Source organism: Salvelinus fontinalis, chromosome 22 (genome assembly GCF_029448725.1).
Source record: "Salvelinus fontinalis isolate EN_2023a chromosome 22, ASM2944872v1, whole genome shotgun sequence".
NCBI lineage: Eukaryota > Metazoa > Chordata > Actinopteri > Salmoniformes > Salmonidae > Salvelinus > Salvelinus fontinalis.
Window position 1 is genome coordinate 23,383,372 of NC_074686.1, and position 22,837 is coordinate 23,406,208.

General features: G+C 40.1%; 1 protein-coding gene across 5 annotated transcripts in view; it reads right to left on the reverse strand.

The window, feature by feature from the left end:
• Window positions 1–22,837, reverse strand: part of LOC129820060 (thyroid hormone receptor beta) — a 223,541-nt gene that overhangs the window by 11,773 nt on the left and 188,931 nt on the right. For 3 of the 5 annotated variants that reach the window (XM_055876883.1, XM_055876881.1, XM_055876882.1), the window contains exons 6-10: window positions 7,644–7,744; window positions 7,322–7,469; window positions 5,800–6,005; window positions 3,313–3,399; window positions 112–258 (exon numbers count right to left, since the gene is read on the reverse strand). In XM_055876883.1, coding sequence (XP_055732858.1) covers window positions 112–258; window positions 3,313–3,399; window positions 5,800–6,005; window positions 7,322–7,469; window positions 7,644–7,744 — 689 coding nt within the window. The remainder of the gene's footprint in view (window positions 1–111; window positions 259–3,312; window positions 3,400–5,799; window positions 6,006–7,321; window positions 7,470–7,643; window positions 7,745–22,837) is intronic. The other 2 variants (XM_055876884.1, XM_055876885.1) reach the window with 2 other exon arrangements.

The following is a 22,837-nucleotide window of genomic DNA, read 5'->3' on the forward strand; positions in this document are numbered from 1 at the left end:
TAATCATATGAAAAGAGAACAAAAATATAAAACACACATCCCCAATAAATGTTGATAATATTTACATTTTACATTTTAGTTTCAATAAAGGAAATAGCTTTGCTTACGTACCTCACAGAACATAGGCAGCTTTTTGGCAAAGTCCACCACTCGGGTAATGGCGGGGGTGATAATTTTTGTAAACTGACTGAAGGCTTCAATGTCCACTTTGCTCCCTTCAGGTGCATTTATGACCGGTGCTTGACCAATGTCCTCAGGCTGAAACGACAAGAGGTGGAGGGAGGACACGGCTCAGTGCATGTAAGTATGTCCAACAGGGACAGACTACTAAAAGACTTTAAGACACAGGGTGCAACTGAAATAGGGTGCACCCTATATAGTGCAGTACTTTCGACCATAGGGCACTGGTCAAAAGTAGTGTACTATCTAGGGAGGAGGGTTCAATTCAGATACAGCTAGAAATATCAGACAACACAACATGGTCTCCTCTTTCTCCTCTAGGCATGACAGGTCAATGAGTAAAACAGCACGACAGGAAAACAAAGTGGACAGAGTTTCCACTGTGATCGTTGTACAGAAGGGAAAAGGAGGAAAGTTTGAGGGAAACTTAAACAGGAGGGGATTCTCAAGAAAGTGCAAAGTGCAAGCCATTCATTTTCTCATCCTCAGTTGGCAGTGTCTTTGACTAGGGTTATCCACTGATACGGTATTATTATTTTTATAACATATTGAACTACTTTCCTTCTGACCAGAAGTGACTTAGAGTGATAGAGAGAGTAGAGCGAGCGCGTAAGCAAAGAGCCCAGATTGAGTTGAGTAGCAGAGGACAAAGCCCTGTGTACAGCACCCCCCAGCTTCTGTTGCTTTGGTTTTAAATCAATATAAATATTGATGAAATAATAAAACACTCATTATTAATAATAATAATATCCCTTTAAGAGTCCTTCTCCCCTGTATGCCTTTCAACTGTCACAGCTAGCAGAGAACTAGCTACATACTTTATGTACTTAAAGCTAGACTATACGGCAAAAGGTATGTGGAAACCTGCTCATTGAACATCTCATTCCAAAACTATGGACATTAATATGGAGTTGGTCCTTCCTTTGCTGCTATAACAGCCTCCACTCTTCTGGAAAGACTTTCCACTAGATGTTGGAACATTGCTACAGCGACTTGCTTCCATTCAGCCACAAGAGCATTAGTGAGGTCTGGCACTGATGTTGGGTGATTAGGCCTAGCTCCCAAAGAACAGTTCTTGTGCTGACGTTGCTTCCAGAGGCGGTTTGGAACTCGTAGTGAGTGACCTCTTCAGCACTCGGCGGTCCTGTTCTGTGAGCTTGTATGGCCACCACTTCGTGGCTGAGCCATTGTTGCTCCTAGACGTTTCTATTTCACAATAATAGCACTTACAGTTGACCGGGTCAGCTCTAGCAGGGTAGAAATTTGACGAACTGACTTGTTGGAAAGGTGGCATCCTATGACGATGCCACGTTGAAAGTCACTGAGCTCTTCAGTACGGTCATTCAACTGCCAATGTTTGTCTATGGAGATTGCATTGCTGTGTGCTCTATTTTATACACCTGTCAGCAACGGGTCTTGCTGAAATAGCCTAATCCACTAATTTGAAGGGTGTCCACATACTTCGGGCAATGTAGTTTATATGGGTCATTCAACAGAAGTGGTTTGAATTGCTGTCCCCAGTCAAAAAAACTATTTAAAAAAACGGATAAGTCTCCAAACTTAGGACATTTATTAACATCATGATCTATTCTAATTCATGCTATGCAATAAACACACATATTGTTAAATTAATATAGTACAACATCTTTGTTGATATACTCATTTCTATTGGGGGGTGTCTGTCCCCACCCTGGCTCCTAAAATGTATGTTTGAAAACAAAGTGATTCATTCTTTTTAAAATCTTTTTCACACTATTATTTCAATTGAACATTGATTTGTTTTATTATTCAATTGAAAGATACTGCTACTTTATTGTAAAAAGTATTTCTAAAAAAAATGATTTCCCCACTTTGTATGTCACTACCGAAACACACATTAAAAGACTGTAGAATGAATGTGACTTAAGCCACATCCTTACAACTATAATCAGGAAATGGGATTGCATCCCTCTCCATCATAGCCACATGATGTGTCAATACCGAACATATAATATACAAAAAAATGGTATGTATTTGGGACAAAAATATATGTCCAAAATATACAGTAGCTAGCTAGCTATAATAACTAAAAACTCCACAACCGAAACAATTTGGTTGATTTTGGTATTGACATGATTGTTTTGGTAACTGACTCTTTATTGGTAATCCACTGTATTTCTTTACATCTATTGAAAAAAACATCTGATAAGATAATCTACATTAAAGACATAGATAATTGTTTCTTCCTGGAAGTCAAATTAATTGGACGAAACCACTTCTTCTCACTTTAAATCAAGGACATACTATTGTAGCGAATTCGGAGGGTAGCCCCAACCTGGACTCGAACCGAGGTCCAACGACTGTCAAGCCAATACGTTAACCGTTACGCCAAGAGGTTTAAGTGTTGAGTTAAGGTTGCTACAATATGGTATACAGTGGACCAGGTCCTCAGCCTAATCCCTCCTGCCACAAAAGTTACACAGTTACATGTCCAAATCAGCCAAAGTGTGTACGACACAGGCAGCCCAATTCAGATATTTTTTGCCACTAATTGGTCTTTTGACCAAACACATCAGATCTTTCACATCAGCTCTTTTTCAGAGCTGATCTGATTGTTCAAAAGACCAATTAGTGAAAAAGATTGCAGAATTGGGCTGCCTGTGTAAACGCTGCCACATGTGCGAGAAGCTTGGTCTGTGAATACAGGGAAACTTGTCCATGGGTCAGAGCCTGACAACGATGGTGAAATATGTCTCTAAATTACATTTAAAGGTTTTGAAAATCGGTTTAAAAATCTTGTTTTTACTATTTTGCACATTTTGTATTACATTTCTCAAATTAATAGGTAACAGAAGGTTAATAAAAATGATCAATATGGTGCATGGTTATCTCTTATTAATTAAATTTTTTTTTTGCAACTTTTTCACTGTTTTGGTAGTGAATAATTTAGTGCCTAGTAAGGAATTCACAAAACTATTTAAAATATGCAATACAAACAGTGTGTGAATAGTAGATATGTCTAACCCCAATTTGAATGAACCACTGTATTTTAACACTCACCTATAATATAATATCTAGCTATAGCAGGTGCGATTTGAGAAGTGTTTTGATAGTATTTAAACTCAGTATTATATTTTGTCTATTAGTTCTTACCTTGGTTTCCTTCACCCCCACTGCACTCTGGTCAGAAGTATAGAATAAATTACATGTTATTTCATTAAGTAGCATTGCTTCCTCGACCTGTTGGACAATCAACAGAGATTGTGAAGAACGTTTCAATGAGGAACCCGTGTCAAGCCAACTAAAAAAAAAACACGTTTAAACTGAGGACAGGTAGATGACAGAAAAGTAAGTGCAGAGAGAGAAAACAGGTGAGTAGTACACAAAATGCAAAGTGGAGTTTCCATGACAAGATCTAGGCTCAGGCTGAAGCATTTATTTTATACTTATAAACATATATTTAATTATAGGTATTCAGGTAAAACATTTTTGTAAACTTTTTTTTTTTGGGGGGGGGTACAAATTATACTGTTGTATGTCAAGGCTCACAAATGAGTTTATCAAAGCTGATATACAGTACCCTTCAAAAGTTAGGACACACCTACTCATTCAAGGGGTTTTCTTTATTTTTACTATTTTCTACATTGTAGAATAATAGTGAAGACATCAAAACTATGAAATAACACATATGTTTTTATGTAGCAACCAAAAAAGTGATAAACAAATCAAAATATATTTTATATTTGAGATTCTTCAAAGTAGCCATCCCGTGCCTTGATTTCAACTTTGCACACTCTTGGCAAAACCCATCAAGCACTATGATGAAACTGCCTCTCATGAGGACCGCCACAGGAAAGGAAGACCCAGAGTTACCTCTGCTGCAGAGGATAAGTTTATTATAATAACTGCACCTCAGATTGCAGCCCAAATAAATTCTTCATAGAGTTCAAGTAACAGACACATCTCAACATCAACTGTTCAGAGGAGACTGCGTGAATCAGGCCTTCATGGTTGAATTGCTGCAAAGAAACCACTACAAAAGGACACCAATAAGAAGAAGAGACTTGCTTTGGCAAAGAAACACGAACAATGGACATTAGACCGGTGGAAATCTGTCCTTTGGTCTGATGAGTTAAAATTTGAGATTTTGGATTCTAACCGCCGTGTCTTTATGAGACGCAGAGTAGGTGAACGGATGATCTCTGCATGTGTGGTTCCCACCGTGAAGCATGGAGGAGGAGGTGTGATGGTGTGGTAGTGCTTTGCTGGTGACACTGTCAGTGATTTACTTAGAATTCAAGGCACACTTAACCAGCATGGCTACCACAGCATTCTGCAGTGATACATCATCCCATCTGTTTGCGCTTAGTGGGACTATCATTTGTTTTTCAACAGGCCAATGACCCAAAACACACCTCCAGGCTGTGTTACGGCTATTTGGCCAGGTACATTTACATTACATTTAAGTCATTTAGCAGACGCTCTTATCCAGAGCGACTTAGGTAGAGTGATGGAGTGCTGCATCAGATGACCTGGCCTCCACAATTATGTGACCTCAACCCAATTGAGATGGTTTGTGATGAGTTGGACCGCAGAGTGAAGGAAAAACAGCCAACAAGTGCTCAGCATATGTGGGAACTCCTTCAGGACTGTTGGAAAAGCATTCCAGGTGAAGCTGGTTGAGAGAATGCCAAGAGTGTGCAAAGTTGTCATCAACGCAAAGGGTGGCTACTTTGAAGAATCTAAAATCCAAAATATATTTTGATTTGTTTAACACTTTTTTGGTTACTACATGATTCCATATGTGTTATTTCATAGTTTTTCATAGTTTGTAGAAAATAGTCAAAATAAAGAAAAATCCTTGAATGAGTAGGTATGTCCAAACTTTTGACTGGTACTGTACATTACGATAATATAGTATAATGTAATACTATAATACTAATATAATACCATAAAATAATACAGCCTGCACAGGGACTACAGATGAAAATGTGTTGTTTAGCTAAATCTTGAACTATTACTAATCCAAAATAAATACATAAAATAAATTACAATTCAATACTTCTATACTGTATATGTGGCCTACTCAACAGTCTAGTCCAGGCCTTGTGTAATCTCTACATGGAAACTCCAGGATAGAGTCAAAGAAACTGAGACAGACTTCAATCTGCAGAGGACGATTAGACTTTATGGAAAATAAAATAAATTGGTTAAAATGTGAGGAGTGAAATTATAAGGTAAGTACTGCTCAACACACAGCGAGAGAGAGGAAAAGAGAGAAAGAGAGAGAAAGCGAGAGAGATAGAAAGAAACAGTTATTCGTTTTGAGTATTTGTTTAGATTATTAAAGAACACTGCTTTAAAGGGGAGAGAAAGAAGAAAACAACAGGAATGGATTGTTCCGTTTTAAGTTAATGTCTGCTGCGTTGAGGAACACACTTTCTCCAGCGTCCAGCTAATTCTCCCCATTCTACAAGGAGATACAAAAAACATGGACATATTAACGTTGGGAACAGTGGTGGGTTGGGGATGGGATAGGAGGTAGGGAAGGGGACAAGAGAGGGATTGTGGGAACTGGGAATGTTTCACAGAACAGACATGGTTGGTTAGACGCTGTCAGCCACGGAGGAGACGTCTCACCAAGAACTTGCGTTTCTGTTTCCAGTGGTTGCCCTGGGCGTTAGTTGACATGTGGGCCTCGGTGACCATGCGGATCAGGTCCCACTCCTCCTGGGACGGCTCAGGCCGGTCCCACACCGTCTTCTGGAGCTCATCCTTCCGCCGCCGCTCACGGTTCTCCTCGATCAACTTCCGCTTGGCGAGCCGCTTGCTGTCGTCCAGCACCACTGGGAGGGAGTGGTGGAGGTGTAGAGGATGGGAGGGGGTGGAGGAGGAGAAGGTGTTAGGGATTGGGGGGAAGGGTGAAGTGGTAAGGCGAGAGAGGGTCAAAGAGGGAAGCAAGGAGTCACGAACGGAGAGGGGATTGAGAGGGAGGGGATCAAGTGCAAAAAGAAGCAAGAGTGTAAGTCTACAACAAGTTTAAGTTCAAGGTTAAGTTTAAGCATCAGACAATTAAAATCGTTGACATAGTGTCACGCGATAGAACGCTACATTGTAGCTGCTCCCATCAGACAACCTGGCACATGTTAGTCCTATGCTAAGCTCACCAGGTGGTAGTGATTATTTCCTGTATCAAAATCCTCATCAGCCTATCAAAGATCTTAAACTCTTTCTCCACAAACCAATGGCAGTTCTTAAAATAGGTCAACTCAGCCACCAGAGGGATACATGTAAAACCTGAATTTGGAGGTTTACATGAATTCCTCTGGTGGCCGACTTGACCTATTTTAAGAACGGCCACTGCTATTTTAAGAACGGCCACTGCTATTTTAAGAACGGCCACTGCTATTTTAAGAACGGCCACTGCTATTTTAAGAACGGCCACTGCTATTTTAAGAACGGCCACTGCTATTTTAAGAACGGCCACTGCTATTTTAAGAACGGCCACTGCTATTTTAAGAACGGCCACTGCTATTTTAAGAAATTAAATGTTCTATTGGTCGCAAGTATGGCCCCATACAATTTACAATACATACAATATACAATTTAAAACATATGCACTCTGCCTCCGATATTACACTGATAATATCCATAATTAAAAACATGATCTGTCAATAAATAAATAATAATACAAATTTGATAACAGAAGTAAAAACAGAGAAAGCATGATAGAAATTGCACAATAAAACAAGAATGAAGAATGAATGAGCTTTTTAGAGTGTTTGTAAAGAGTAATGAATGAGACAGTCTATTCCTGTTATGAGGAGTCATGACATTAGTTCTCCCTATCTCTGTACTCAAACAGGTAGGTTAAGCAGCTCTCCGTGACGAGCCGTGATGATCAAGTTCCGTTAACAGATCTCTCAGGTAGATTGGAGCATATTTATTGAGACACATTTTTAGAGCAATCAGAACTAATGCTAGTTAGTTCATTTGTTAAATCCGTTTTTTCCCCAGCTGCCATAGTGGTGGTAGTGAATGTCCTCTCAATTAAATATGAACGCTACATTATTATAATTGTATTATACATCTCACTCTAGAAGAAGAAACATCCTCTCTAAAAGGTATTCTGGGGAACTAAACTAAGCAGAATACTACTTACAGTCTGTTGCCATGCCGACAGCGATGCACTTCTTGAAGCGACATTCCTGGCACTGGTTCCTGGTCACCTTATCGATGACGCACTTTGCCTCGTACTTACAAGCGTACGTCGGGTTCAGGTTCTTCTGGATCGTCCGCCGGAAGAAACCCTTTGGGAAAAATGATAAACGAAATGTTTGAAAGGGAATTTCCGGAACACAATGATCTAAAAGTATATTTCATAGAATTTTTCAATTGATGGATACTGCTGAAACCATGTCAGGGAGTTAAGTGTTGGTATTATTACATATGCTATTAATACATATGTCCAGTGTTGGTATTACCTTGCATCCTTCACAGGTGATACAGCGATAGTGATATCCTGTAGCTTTATCCCCACATACTACACATAACTCATCCTTGTCCAGGTAACTGGGGATGTACCCTAACAAGACAGAAAGAGATCAAACATAAAGACATCATATAGGGAAAGTTGTACAACTGAATGCCTTCAACTGAAATGTGTCTTCCACATTTGACCCAACCCCTCTGAATCAGAGAAGTGCCATAATCGATATTCACGTCTTCAGGGCGCGGGGAACAGTGGTTTAACTGAACGACAGATTTTTACCTTGTCAGCTCAGGGATTCGATCCAGCAACCTTTCGGTTACTGGCCCAATGCTCTAACCACTAGGCTACCTGCCGCCCCATATATGCCAGTGACGATCTGTTAACAGGGACACAACTATACTTATGTTGGATACAAACAGCATTCAGAAACAACCAATTATGTATGCCAGGAATGCCTGTATCGTTACCAGATTTCCCTATGGGACAATAAAGTACTCATTTACTACTGTCTGACCACAAGCAGACCACTGAACATGATCTTTGTAGACACTGCAACTTAGAAACAAAGAGTTGATTTCCACCAGATGTGTTTAACATCATTCATTTCAACACAAAGTTCTCCAAAAGGGCCTAAAGTGTGTAGCACTAAGAAGTTAAGAAGCAGAGGTAACAAGAGTTAAAAAGGTAGGGTCAGTGAGGGCAAGGCTGGGGGCTTAGCCCACTGAGAGAGGTGATCCAGCCCGGACACACGAGCAGGGTGGCATGCATGGGGGCTGTAAGACTGCGGGAGGGGAGGGGGGTAGGAGCAGGAGGAGGGTGGGGGCAGAGGTCAATAAATGATCAATACGAGTCGAGGGGAGTCAGGGCCAAGCCATCAACCAGCAAGCTCCAGCCTTCTGTTACCCTGTCTGTAGGCTTGCTCCCTGCACCAGCAATCAATACACACACACACACACAAAGCACAAAATGCACCAGGTTCTCTGGCTCCGGGTCAGTTCTGGCACGGTATGACACCTTAGGTCAACTTGGATTTACTGTAGTCCAAACTAAAGCCTGATCAAAGGAGCTCAGGTTGTCAACACAATTAATTCCCACCCGTGAATTTAATAGCAAACCATTATGATAGACGCTAAGAACACTGTTCAGGACAATCAAATGCAGAGACACTGACAAGTGAGAAGTTTACCAACAAGTCTTTTCAAAGTCCATGGACTTGTAATATGTTGGTGGTCTGAATATGCCTTTAAACTTCAAGAGGGCTTAGTGTGAAAGTGAATACATAGTTCAATGTACATAACTACAAACTGTTCCTAATGGGTTGACTTATCAAACGATAAACTCACAGTACTCAGTGTTTAGGTGTTAATAACCATATAGTATCAGAATCACTATGATTATAGTGTATCAAAAGTCACTCCGATATTATATATACGCATACGAGCAAGGTTCAACACTGAAACAGTTTGCAATGAGATAAATCACTGTTCAAGCCAAACTAGACTAGCATACATCAAATACCAACAATATCAGGTCAGATTTTGTCCTTAATCAACAGGAAATATTTGTGCACCTGTCGCACGTCTCTACAAATGCATTCCAACACAAGCTGTCAGGATGTCACCCCATCACGCCACTAGGTTAGTCCCTACCTTTCAGCTTGTCATGCCATCAAAATAATCTCTAGTACTTCCAGGTCCTACTGCCAGAAGTACTGCTCCCTGCTCCCAACTCCCTACCTTTCTTGTTGACCTCTTGCATCCACTGCATGTGGGAGAAGTCAGGCTTCCCCTCAGAATAGTAGTCGGGCTGGTGGTTGTAGTGGCTGAGAGGCACTTCCATGGTGCAGTATTCACTTTTGAACACGGGGTTGGGTCCTGGGTAGGAGCAGGCGTAGGGCTGGCTGGGGGGCCAAGCCTGCTCCATACAGGGAGGGTGGATCTGGTGCATGGGCTGGGGCTCACAGTGCCCGTACCCCCCGGGACCATCACCTCCATACATGCAATACTCCCCACCGCCCTGCATCGGGTAGCCACCGCTCACGCCATGAGGCATCTCATACATGTCAGGCATGCAGTAGTTCATGATGGCCAACGACTGCACCGAAGGCAGGTAGGCTCATACAAAAGGCTGATGAAGGCCAAAAAAAGAAAATAAGCCTGGAGACGATGTTACGTATCAACTCAGAGCTAAGCCTAATTAATTCAGCGTTATGTTAAATTACTCTAGATAAATAATTAAACGATTGATACGGATATGATAATAAACTGGTGTACGGAGCAGGTAGGGGCTATGTTGGTAGAATGAGTCTTATATACCGAGTCCTTGGGCCCACCCCTACAGTACAACCCCTAGCACGTACTCGCCCGGCCCCACCCCACCCGCACAGCGCCCTACCAGCTGAATGGGGCAGGAGCTTTATGACGACGTGAGATTTCTAATCTGACTCTGTAAATCCCAGAAGTGGAACAGACAGACAGCAACAGGATGGTGATGTTCTCGCAGATTAAAGCCTTGATTGATGTGCCTCACCAACCACCATCACCTAGTCATAGACATATGGTGCCGTGCCGCTGGCAGAAGTTAACAACAAACAAAGACAGTACAAAATAACAAAAGAAAAGTAATCCAAAATACTTTTCTGGCATAAGAGTATGAATAAGTAGTAGCGGACAGTCTCGGGAGAAGTTTAGTTTGGTTTGGTTCGTCAACACCTGGTGAGTCAATTCCATTTGACACTTAGATCTGGATGCTAAACAATATCATGCACATTAGAGAATCTCAGAATAATCGGGTTTAGCCTTCTTAGGCCTATTTCAGTGATTTATGTCACACACAAACTCAGAACACCTGTCTTCAATTCACATCAATCAACATGAAACCCACGTAATCCCAAACTTTTCACTGGTAATAAAGTAAAACTTAGACTTCACTTCAGACTAGAATAGAATAGTTAATTTACAAGGGTTAAGTTATACCAACATTGTCATAAAATGAAGACCACCACACTGCAATCCATGATGGACAACACAACCCAGCCAAAAACAACTTGCTTACTAGGTCAGTGAAACATCAGAAACTTCTAGAACTCATTAGAAACCCCTGCATACCCCGTGAATTACTGATTATAATCTAGCAATACCCTTTCACAAGTGTATTACAATGATAACATTAGAGGAGCTAAGTGCAATGGTTCAAGATCATATATAATGATCAAACGTTGACATAAATGGAACACTGAAGTTATATTCTTCTGGTGTTGATTGCATATGACTTTCTTCTTTGAGTCAGAATATAAGAAAGAAACAAAACTTTTTATTCTCTGATACTCTGTTATAGTTTGATCAACAGGTTGAATTTCAATGGGAGGCGCCATGTGCCAAACCACCTTATGGTATGTTAATCTTCAGACATTCAGCCATATTGATTATGGTTCACAGGATAAGCCTTATGGCAGAGGGGAAGGCGGTACCGATATTTTCTAATTGGACAATCAAAGTAGATGGACTAACTAAGTACAAACATATGCTTGATCACACTTAAGGTTATTTTCTTGCTAAGATATGATTGGCTAAACTTTTTGATGAGATCTTTGAAACACACTACATGTTACTTAATAAAGTTCCAAAAATAAATAATAAAGTAATAATAACAATGTCCAAATAACTATATCAGAGTTTCAAGTAGTGTTTGATCATTTGATATTATTCAGTTTAACAACTGAAAAAGTTTTTGGTTAACATTAGGTCTAGTGGACACAATTGCTAGAGGTCTACAAGAGAATAATAAGAGCTATATTTTATGGATTTCAAATTGAAAGAAGAAATACATTTAATATCAATTCAGTCCAAACAAGTCAGTCAAAAAAACAACACCAAATAGCTATAGTATTGTTCCACATTACTAACCATTAGTTGATCAATGACCACCAAGCATCCTGGCCTACATAATACCAATAGCATATACAGTGGAACTACAGAGAGATGCTAAGTATTCTGCTGTTCACCTTGTCTCCATTTACACACACATTTTTTTTTAGAAATCAATCAAGTTTTAAATCTTAAAGAAATGTATTTCTTAATTAGCCATACAGTAGTTTCCCCAAAACGTTCATTGTTTATATGAATAAATAATGTACCATTATATTAATCAAATATTGTCTCATACTTTTAGAATTCAAAGATGGCCGCTACACATTTAATTTATTTTGTTTCTGATGTTTTGTGTGTAAATGTTTATTTCCACCGAGGATTGTGTACTTGTCTTTAACGCACCCAATTAACCAACCAATCAATTAACTGATGTTTGATATAGGAATACTTAACTGCAGTGGCATCACACACGAGCGTACATATAACTGACAAAATAACGGAAACAGCTGAGTAAATGAGGGATACAAGGAAAGCAGTTGCTTCCACAGTTGTGGTTCCTGAGTTAAATAAGCAATTATTTCAATATTTATTTAGGTGTACATTTAGCAGATATTCTAATAATTGATCAATCAATGACCATGCTCTTATTGATAGCTCTTACAGTTTTTTCAATTGCTAACAAGCATCGGTCAATACCGAAGCCATTTTTTCAAAACTCTTCACACAGTCTACATTACCAACATGCATCTTGGCCAAACAGTTAATCTCACCTCCAAAACTCACCCAAATCACCAAAACACTTCATACATGTCTCAAAATAAACTCGTTCGACCAGAACACTGGCAACAGTTCTCACTCAGAAAGCGTACGTTGTCACTCATAACACACTGACCTAAAACACTAACAACAGGGAGCATTACATGAATTATGAACTTTTCTCTTTGAAGTTTGAATGATTTTCACATAAATCAGTATTTCATTACAGAATAAGAATAACACCATTTCACTTTATTGACTGTACTGAAGCATATGTAACAACAATGAATCAGAAATGCAGCAATTTGCTTCAATAGCATTTACTTTTTCTATATCTTTGCATATAATAATTTAAAAATAAAAAGTTGAAACAAAAAACTAATTCCTGAAATTCCAGGGCTGCAATAATAATATTAAAAAACCATCATCAACATGTATAGTATATCACTCATACTGTACAGTACTGTGAGGGTCCTAGTTCTCATCAACATGTATAGTATATCACTCATACTGTACATTACTGTGAGGGTTCTAGTTCTCATCAACATGTATAGTATATCACTCATACTGTACATTACTGTGAGGGTCCTAGTTCTCATCAACATGTATAGTATAACACTCATACTGTACAGTAGTGTGAGGGTCCTAGTTCTCATCAACATGTATAGTATAACACTCATACTGTACAGTACTGTGAGGGTCCTAATTCTCATTAACATGAATAGTATACCACTCATACTGTACAGTACTGTGAGGGTCCTAATTCTCATCAACATGTATAGTATAACACTCATACTGTACAGTACTGTGAGGGTCCTAGTTCTCATCAACATGTATATTATAACACTCATACTGTACTGTACTGTGAGGGTCCTAATTCTCATCAACATGTATAGTATAACACTTATACTGTACAGTACTGTGAGGGCCCTAGTTCTCATCAACATGTATAGTATAACACTCATACTGTACAGTACTGTGAGGGTTCTAGTTCTCATCAACATGTATAGTATAACACTCATACTGTACAGTACTGTGAGGGTCCTAGTCCTCCCTCTCTCCTGCATTTGGCCACAAGTTCTCATCAAAATCACTTCTTTTTTTAAATTAAAAAAATAAGTTTTTTTTATTTTTATTTTTTAAATTGTACCCCCTTTTCTCCCAAATTTTCGTGGTATCCAATCGCTAGTAATTACTATCTTGTCTCATCGCTACAACTCCCGTACGGGCTCGGGAGAGACGAAGGTCGAAAGCCATGCGTCCTCCGAAGCACAACCCAACCAAGCCGCACTGCTTCTTAACACAGCGCGCCTCCAACCCGGAAGCCAGCCGCACCAATGTGTCGGAGGAAACACCGTGCACCCGCCCCCCTCAGTTAGCGTGCACTGCGCCCGGCCCGCCACAGGAGTCGCTGGAGAGCGATGAGACAAGGATATCCCTACCGGCCAAACCCTCCTTAACCCGGACGACGCTAAGCCAATTGTGCGTCGCCCCACGGACCTCCCGGTCGCGGCCGGCTGCGACAGAGCCTGGGCGCGAACCCAGAGACTCTGGTGGCGCAGCTAGCACTGCGATGCAGTGCTCTAGACCACTGCGCCACCCGGGAGGCCCATCAACATCACTTCTTATGTCTTCTCTGGCGATGCATCTTGTAAAGTATCTTCTGGAATGTCTAATCCAACCCTGGCATTCTTCAGGAGAAGTGTCTCCACACCCCGCATTCATGGCCTCCAGTAAGGACATCTGGTCATGTGGATAGTGGTCATAAACCTTCCACCTCCACACAGAGAAAAACTCCTCTATGGGGTTTAGGAAGGGGGAATATGGAGGCAGGAATAGTACTGACATCCTGGGATGTGCAGCAAACCAGTCTGACTGCAGCAGAGTGGTGGAATGCCACATTATCCCACACAACAACGAAGGTAGGGGAGTTTCTTGCCCCTCTCTCCTCCACTGGCACAAGTCGATTATGCAGGTCATCCAGAACATAAATGAGCCTCTCTGTATTGTAGAGGCCAATGAGTGGTTTGTGTAACAGCAAACCATCATTGGAAATTACTGCACACATTGTGATGTTAGCTCCTCTCTGGCCTGGGACATCCACAGTTGCTCTCTATCCAATCACATTTCTTACCCTGCGGTGTGTTTTTGCCAGGTTGAATCCAGCTTCATCAACAAAGATTTATCAACAAAGATGAATGTATGTCTAGCTTGCCTGGCTTCCATCTCCATTACTCTCTAAAATACAGTAAATCCACAGTTTTACAGTACTTTACATTATGCATTGCTGTGTATGTACCCTGTTTGGTTATTGAACAGACATCTTACCTGGACATATTGATACCGGACTTCTTTCACACGTTCATCGTTTCTCTCAAAGGGTACAGGGTACAACTTCCTCACCCTTATTTTATGTTTCTCTGGGACTCTGGCAATTGTCGTTGTGCTGACTGTATTCACATTCCCAAAAGTGATATTATCTGCCAGCATTCTGTCCCGAATTTCCAGCAGTTTTATTGCATTGTTGCCAATTACCATGTCAACAATGGCAATTTCCTGCGCATCTGATAACATTCTGCCTCTCCCTCCTGTGGGAGGCAACCTTTGGATCCTACTGAAAAACACAAAACAATCAATATATTTCAAAATGTCAATACATGTAAAAATGTATACTGTATTGTACTGTATTATGAAGTTCAATTATCATTGAAGGATGCACATCTCACCTGTTGTTTTGCCAGAAAATTTGTATTATTGATGCAATTGTTGAACGCTGCAGATTTGGTTGCACCCTTAAACCGGCCTCTCTCAAAGAGAGACCCCAGCTCTTGGTCTTCCTCTCCTTTGTCCTCCGTGCATTCTCCCTCTCCCTGCCACTCTTCTTTCCCCAACCAACCTGTCTTCCTTGATCCATGTTTCTAAACTAAATCATTCCAAAGCTGTCCTCTTTTGTCTGTTTGGTAACGAGACTAAAAACAGGACACTTGGGTAGGCTTTCAGCTGAAATTGCAATCAGCTGTGTTTGGAATGATTAAATATTCTGCTGAGATTTTCTAAATGTTTTAATCTGGTTACTGCAGAAATGCTCGACATTTGCCATCATTCTGTTTTGAATGTGTTTTGAATAGTTTTGGAAACAGTCTGTTAGCATTTGAAAACGTGCTGCAAATATATAGTTTAGCAGGTGGTGGAGTATGAATGAGAAAAGAGTTCATGGATTTTGGAGAATGTGGTCATTGATGCATTTTGTGTGAAAGCAATGAAAAATGATTCACAGTTTGGTCCACATACACTTCTGTTTCGCTGACTGTGTGAAGAGTTTTGACAATGTGACTTCAGTTTTGACCAATGCATGTTAGCAATTCAAAAAAACTGTAACTAAACATTAATTATAGACTAAACAGAGCAGGGCAAAATGCAAGGTAACAAGTCAAATATTTTACCTGGCTATGTGCCAATGATACATACTTATTAAGATTAATAAATTATTGCATCTAATTAATTCAAATCTAATAACCACAAATAATTGTAAATGTATAATTGTATTATTTTACCCACTTTTCAGTCAGTTTAAACTTATTAATACTGAAATATATGTGTTCTTAAAACAAACGTGCTGAAGCTTAAATACGGTGCACTCGGGAAAGTATTCAGACCCCTTTTTCCACATTTTGTTACGTTTCAACCTTATTCTAAAATGAATTTAAAAAATGTTTCCCGTCATCAATCACACACACACAATATCCCATAATGACAAAGAAAAACATATTTTTAAACATTTTTGCTAATTTATAAAAATTTAAAACTGAAATATCACATTTACATAAGCATTCAGACCCTTCACTCAGTATTACAGTTTTTTGGGTATGACGCTACAAGCTTGGCACACCATTCCTCTCTGTGGATCCTCTCAAGCTCTGTCAGGTTGGATGGGGAGCGTCGCTGCACAACTATTTTCAGGTCTCTCTAGAGATGTTCAATCGGGTTCAAGTCTGGGCTCTGGCTAGGCCATTCAAGAACATTCAGAGACTTGTCCCGAAGCCACTCATGCGTTGTCTTGGCTGTGTGCTTAGGGTCGTTGTCCTGTTGGAATGTGAAACTTCGTCCCAGTCTGAGGTCCTGAGCGCAGGTTTTCAGCAAGGATCTTTCTGTACTTTGCTCCGTTCATCTTTCCCTTGATCCTGACTAATCTCCCAGTCCCTGCCACTGAAAAACATTCCCACAGCATAATGCGGCCACCGCCATGCTTCACCGTGGGGATGGTGCAAGGTTTTCTCCAGATGTGACGTTTGGCATTTAGGCCAAAGAGTTCTATCTTGGTTTCATCAGACCAGAGCATCTTGTTTCTCATGGTCTGAGAGTCCTTTAAGTGCCTTTTAGCAAACTCCAAGCGGGCTGTCATGTGCATTTTACTGAGGAGTGGCTTCCGTCTGGCCAATCTACCGTTAAGGCCTGATTGGTGGAGTGCTGCAGAGATGGTTGTCCTTCTGGAAGGTTCTCCCATCTACACAGAGGAACTCTGGAGCTCTGTCAGAGTAACCATCAGGTTCTTGGTCACATCCCTGACCAAGGCACTTCTCCCCCGATTGCTCAGTTTGGCTAGGCGGCCAGCTCTAGGAAGAGTCTTGGTGGTTCCAAACTTCTTCCATTTAAGAATGATGAAGGCCACTGTGTTCTTGGGGACCTTCAATGCTGCAGACATTTTTGGGCAGCCTTCCCCAGATCTGTGCCTCGACACAATCCTGTCTCGGAGCTCCACGGATAATTCCTTCGACCTCATGGCTCGGTTTTTGCTCTGATATCCACTGTCAACTGTGGGACCTTATATAGACAGGTGTGTGCCTTTCCAAATCATGTCCAATCAATTGAATTTACCACAGGTGGACTCTAATAAAGTTGTAGAAACATCTCAGCGATGATCAATGGAAAAAGGACACACCTGAGCTCAATTCCGAGTCTCATAGCGAAGGACCTGAATACTTATGTAAATAAGGTATTTCAGTTTTTTATTTCTAAAAACCTGTTTTCACATTGTCATTATGAGGTATTGTGTGTAGATTGATGAGGAAAATATGTCATTTAACCGATCTTAACCAATGTGGAAAAAGGGAAGGGTCTGAAAACATTCTGAGTGCACTGTAAATGTAGATTAATCATGCCATAAATGCACACATTTTTTCCCCCCCTTCTTCTCTATTTTCATTACTAGACTAATGGATCCGGAGTTAAATGTGCATATAAGGCGATTCTGAACAATCAATTAATTAATCAATGAAGATGCTGAACAGACGTGTGTTTACAAGACAAAGACGCACTATAATCACCTAACCACAGTGCATGTGTCCCAAATGGCACCCTATTCCCTTTTTAGTGCACTACTTTTGACCAGAGTTCATAGAATTTTTGGTTAAACAATGAACTGTAAAGGGAATAGGGTGCCATTTGGGATCCTTAAAAAGAACCCTCTAAAAAGATGTATCCACGTGACCAGCCATCCTTTTGTGACCAGTGACACACCAACAGAGTTGGGCTCAGACGACTGTGGCTAAGACTGTAACACGATCAACACATAACAGCTGCTAAAAGTAAGGCCCTTTGAGGCAAATCTGCTCCTAAAGAGGCCCTTGATACCAGTTTAACTTTTTGATGAGGTGAAGTCCTCTGTGGCCCTTAATCTCATTCGTGTTTCTTAGAGGACTCGAGACAGAAATGTCAAGTGTCTATCAGACACTATAAATCCTGTCAATACTCTGCAATCTGTTCTAGATAAGTGCATTATTCTTAGTTTGGGGTGTTTCGTTTCCCTCTTGTATTGTTATTTGGTTTTAGTGTTACTATTGTTTAATCTGAGGAGTCGATCGGTGAAGAGCTAGAACTTGTTTTTAACCTGACCTACAACCCAAATATTATCAGAATCAGAAACACCTTTATTCACTAAGTACATTTACACTGAACTTTACTTGGTGATATGGTACTGCTAGCAGTAGACAACATATGGAGACAGAAACAGACAGAGGAATTTACACAACGTTTACATACATTATATACAAAAAAAGTTAAGTGAGCATAGAATATAGAAGTGAATTATAGTTTTACACTGAATTGAAACAGACCATAAACACACTTCACACTGATCAAATTGTTTCCTTTGGGATTGCATACTTTCTGGACCAAAATGACCATGTATATAACATAATCATTAATGATATAACTCTTACAGAAATACAAAAAAAGTCAGGTCTATATTCTGTTGTGTTTGCCTGAGATGTCATCAAACATGAATTCAAATTAAACCAAAACTAAACCCAATTATTGATTCGTGGTTGAAATCGGGGGGAAATTAGACCAAAGCTGTGTACATTAATCACTTTTCACAAATTCAACCAACTAACAACATTAATGCAACGTTATTATGTTGATAAAGATGAATTATTTTATGTGGAAACTATGTTGACTCCCCATAATGTTTCAATAGTAATGACTCTAGACAGATCCTTCAGGATTGACTGATCAAATAAAAGGTTAATTCATTAGTTCCTTTGGTCTACTGGGTTGCACCCAGTAGTAACTGTTACTGAGTATTAACGTTTCAGAGAGCAGAGGTTTTTTGTATTCACTCCTCTGATGACATGATCTACTCTACAAACCCTTCAAAGAGATCGAGCTGCTTACTGCTAAAACTCCAAATACCCAAACAGCCATGGTCATTCAACAATCCAATAAGGTATTGTAAAAAGGCATAATTTCAACCTTAAAAATCGCTCTTTCACTAAATTGAAATCTCTCCTGAATTTAAAATAATAAATAAAACAATATATAAATAAAACTATATATATATATATATATATATATATATATATATATATATATATATATATATATATATATATATATATATATATATATATATATATATATATATCACTCGAAACATAAATGCTGATATCTACTCAAAACTCACCCAAAGCATGGGAGCATTTGAGGAGCAAGACTGGTTGCTCCTTCAGACACAGGCATTGCCAGGCTTGAACTGTTAACTGGTCCACGGAGGTGAGGTGGCCGTTGTTCCAAAATAAGCATTTCGGCTCATATGCTATTTCCGAGGTCTCACAGAAAGGTCAGTGGATCTATGGGTATGAGTATATAAAGTATATCCTCTTGGTGGTAATGCCCCACGGCCCAACCTTGGTTGTCCAGTCCAGTCCATCCAGGTTCTCAGCAACAACATTCCCGGGAGAGTCTTCAACCTCGTTCCTCAGCACCTGTCGATACTGGAAGCCGAAGCAGTCTTGTCCCTAATATATTCCCTCCCTGATCGATCACTTGAGGTCTCAGAGGGTTCAAAGCTGGTCAAGAACACTTTTCAGATGGCAGGCTTCAGTCTTGCAAGGATAGGGCCTGGTTTGACATGTTATCCTGAGCCAGATGTCCCCGTCCAACACCGTGTTACCTGAGAAGGACACCAGGCTAACACCAGGCCCCTGGACAACCTCCCCTCACAAGGCTGGGGTGAGCCCAGGCAAACTATTGGAGAGGCCCAATGATTCTCAATTAACACACCAGCGTTCACCCCAAAGTGAGTGAGTCAAAAGTCTATTAGGTTTATCACTATACTAGCTCACATGTGTCAAGCGTGTTAACATCCAATAACAATATTATTTTCCTGGGGGTTTCTGCTTGTTGTTTTGTACCACTAATGACACTTTTATATTTTCTTGTACTAAACTAAACATATATTTATACACTTCCATCAATAGTGCTAGCTAGTGTGATATTTTGAAGTTCCATCGTTTTTCAAAAGTTGGTTATCTATAAAGTAATTTGTGCCACAACAGTGCACAGTGCTGCCTGATCATGTTCATACCTCCTCCTACTACTAGATCTATTACTACTACATCTATTACTACTACATCTACCACTACTACATCTACCACTACTAAATTTACCACTACTAGATCTACTATTACTACATCTACCACTACTAGATCTACTACTACTAGATCTACTATTACTAAATCTACAACATCTACCACTACTAGATCTACATCTACTATTACTACATCTACCACTACTACATCTACTACTACTAGATCTACTACTACTAAATCTACTACTACTACTACATCTACCACTACTAGATCTACTACTACTAGATCTATTACATCTACCACTGCTACATCTACTACTACTAGATCTACAACTATTACTACTACATCTACTACTACTAAATCTACTACTACTAGATCTACTACTACTAAATCTACAACTACTATTACTACATCTACCACTACTACATCTACCACTACTAGATCTACTACTACTAGATCTACTATTACTACATCTACCACTACTAGATGTACTACTACTAGATCTACATCTACTATTACTACTACATCTACCACTACTACATCTACTACATCTACCACTACTAAATCTACTACTAATACATCTACTACAACTAAATCTACTACTACTACATATATTACTACTACTAATACATCTACTACTACTACATATATTACTACTACATATACTACTACTAGATCAACTACTACTACATCTACTACTACTACATCTACTACTACTATATCTACTACTACTACATCTACTACTACTGCATCTACTACTTCTACATCTACTACGACTAGATCTACTACTACTACTGCATCTACTACTTCTACATCTACTACGACTAGATCTACTACTACTACTACATCTACTACTACTAGATACGTTTTCAGTTGTAAATGTCCGCACATTATCAACGTGCTCACAGGAGAAGCCTTCTCAGAACAGGACTTATGTTGTTTGGGTGAATCTCAGGCCATGGGGTCATGAGTGTCATAGTTAATGACAAGCAGATGCTCGTAGTCAATACTGCTAACTAGTCAGGCCCAAATCACTCAACATGTCGGAAACTGATTGAGTAGCTCAATAAAGTCACTAAGAAATGTTAAATATGCTATTATCTGGTTCAATGTCTTGTATAGATATTTGGACTAAAATGCCAAAGTTAGAGGTTGGTGACAGTGGCCGGGTAACCAAAACCAAAGCATGGATTGAAGTCTTTTCTCATCCATAGACTGCTTACAGGGTAAGGAAACAAATAGGTTATATTTACACTGTCCGTTAATGTGTGTTAATACATGCTAATGATAATCTGACATCTGTACACCAAATGGACAACAAAACAACAGCAGAATGAGCTGACGCAGTTGAATGAGACAACGTGAGTCATCACGACCAGCTGGGAAAACTTTACATTTGGAGATAAATTAATCTGAATCCAGTCTCTTCCTCATCCCCCCCCCCCCCCCCCATTCCCCCTTCTCCTGTTCGTTACTGTTAATCACCAATCAAGACGTACTGTATGAAGGAATGACTCAATGACACAATTACGTGCCTCTAATGACACCCAATGCACTCATTTGACCAGATCTGATTTGACCAGATCTGGTCCTTCACTGTCATTTGGGACGCAGTGAATGACTAAGTGATGCCTTGACAGAATTATCTGGGGGAAAGATCTGGCATCTAAGGACAAAGACGTTAGGGAAAAAGTCTAAATGATAAGCCCTTGAACAACCATGAAGGGTTGATACTATAACTATACATATATTATAAGTAACATATCATTCTGTGACCACACGTGTCAGAGGAGAACAGCAAGGTCACTGTTAACGAGAGGACAAAAGCGGAAGAATATGCCAACGCTTTGGTGTCATGCGTAACAAACCTTCCTCCAAATGAACCGTTCCTCAGAGGGCTACTAACTAACCCTCCGGTGACCGGACTCATCAGATCATACACATCACAGTCACTCTGATGCCTGAATGGACACACACACACACACAAATCTCCCTTAAACAGCTCACCAGATCAATACAAAAAGATTCACGTTGTTGACTACTTTGAGCACCTAAACTACCAGAAGTCAATCAGTTATAAGGAAGAAGGAGACATGAAGAGACATCTGTTGGAGAGTTAAGAATTGTAAAACAAATCTTTATGGAAATGATCAGTGACGTTGTCTTTGTGATAACCAATCATTGGAAGCTCTAGCAAGCCAGCTTAGACACAGTGCTGGATAGGCTTCCACCCAAAGTGCTGTTTTGCATGCTGTTGGGATGAACATCTGACCAAAACCTCAGAAACTCCAACACCTATACACACTTCAAACAGATGATGAAAATGAAACAGCTACAGGCTGGTGTGGAGTAGCTGTCTGCTCAGAACCAGCCTGGCATTGTGAGAAGGGCATGACATGCAAACATACACACACAAACTACTGTCCTGTCCTTAGATGCACTGATGGCCTGAATGAGGCTGATACTACTGCCGGGCATGACATTTGCATAAAAACTAAAAACAAGCAGGCCTAGTGTGTGTGTGTGTGTGTGTGTGTGTGTGTGTGTGTGTGTGTGTGTGTGTGTGTGTGTGTGTGTGTGTTTGTGTGTGTGTGAGAGAGAGAGAGAGAGAGAGAGAGAGAGAGAGAGAGAGAGAGAGAGAGAGAGAGAGAGAGAGAGAGAGAGAGAGAGAGAGAGAGAGAGAGAGAGAGAGA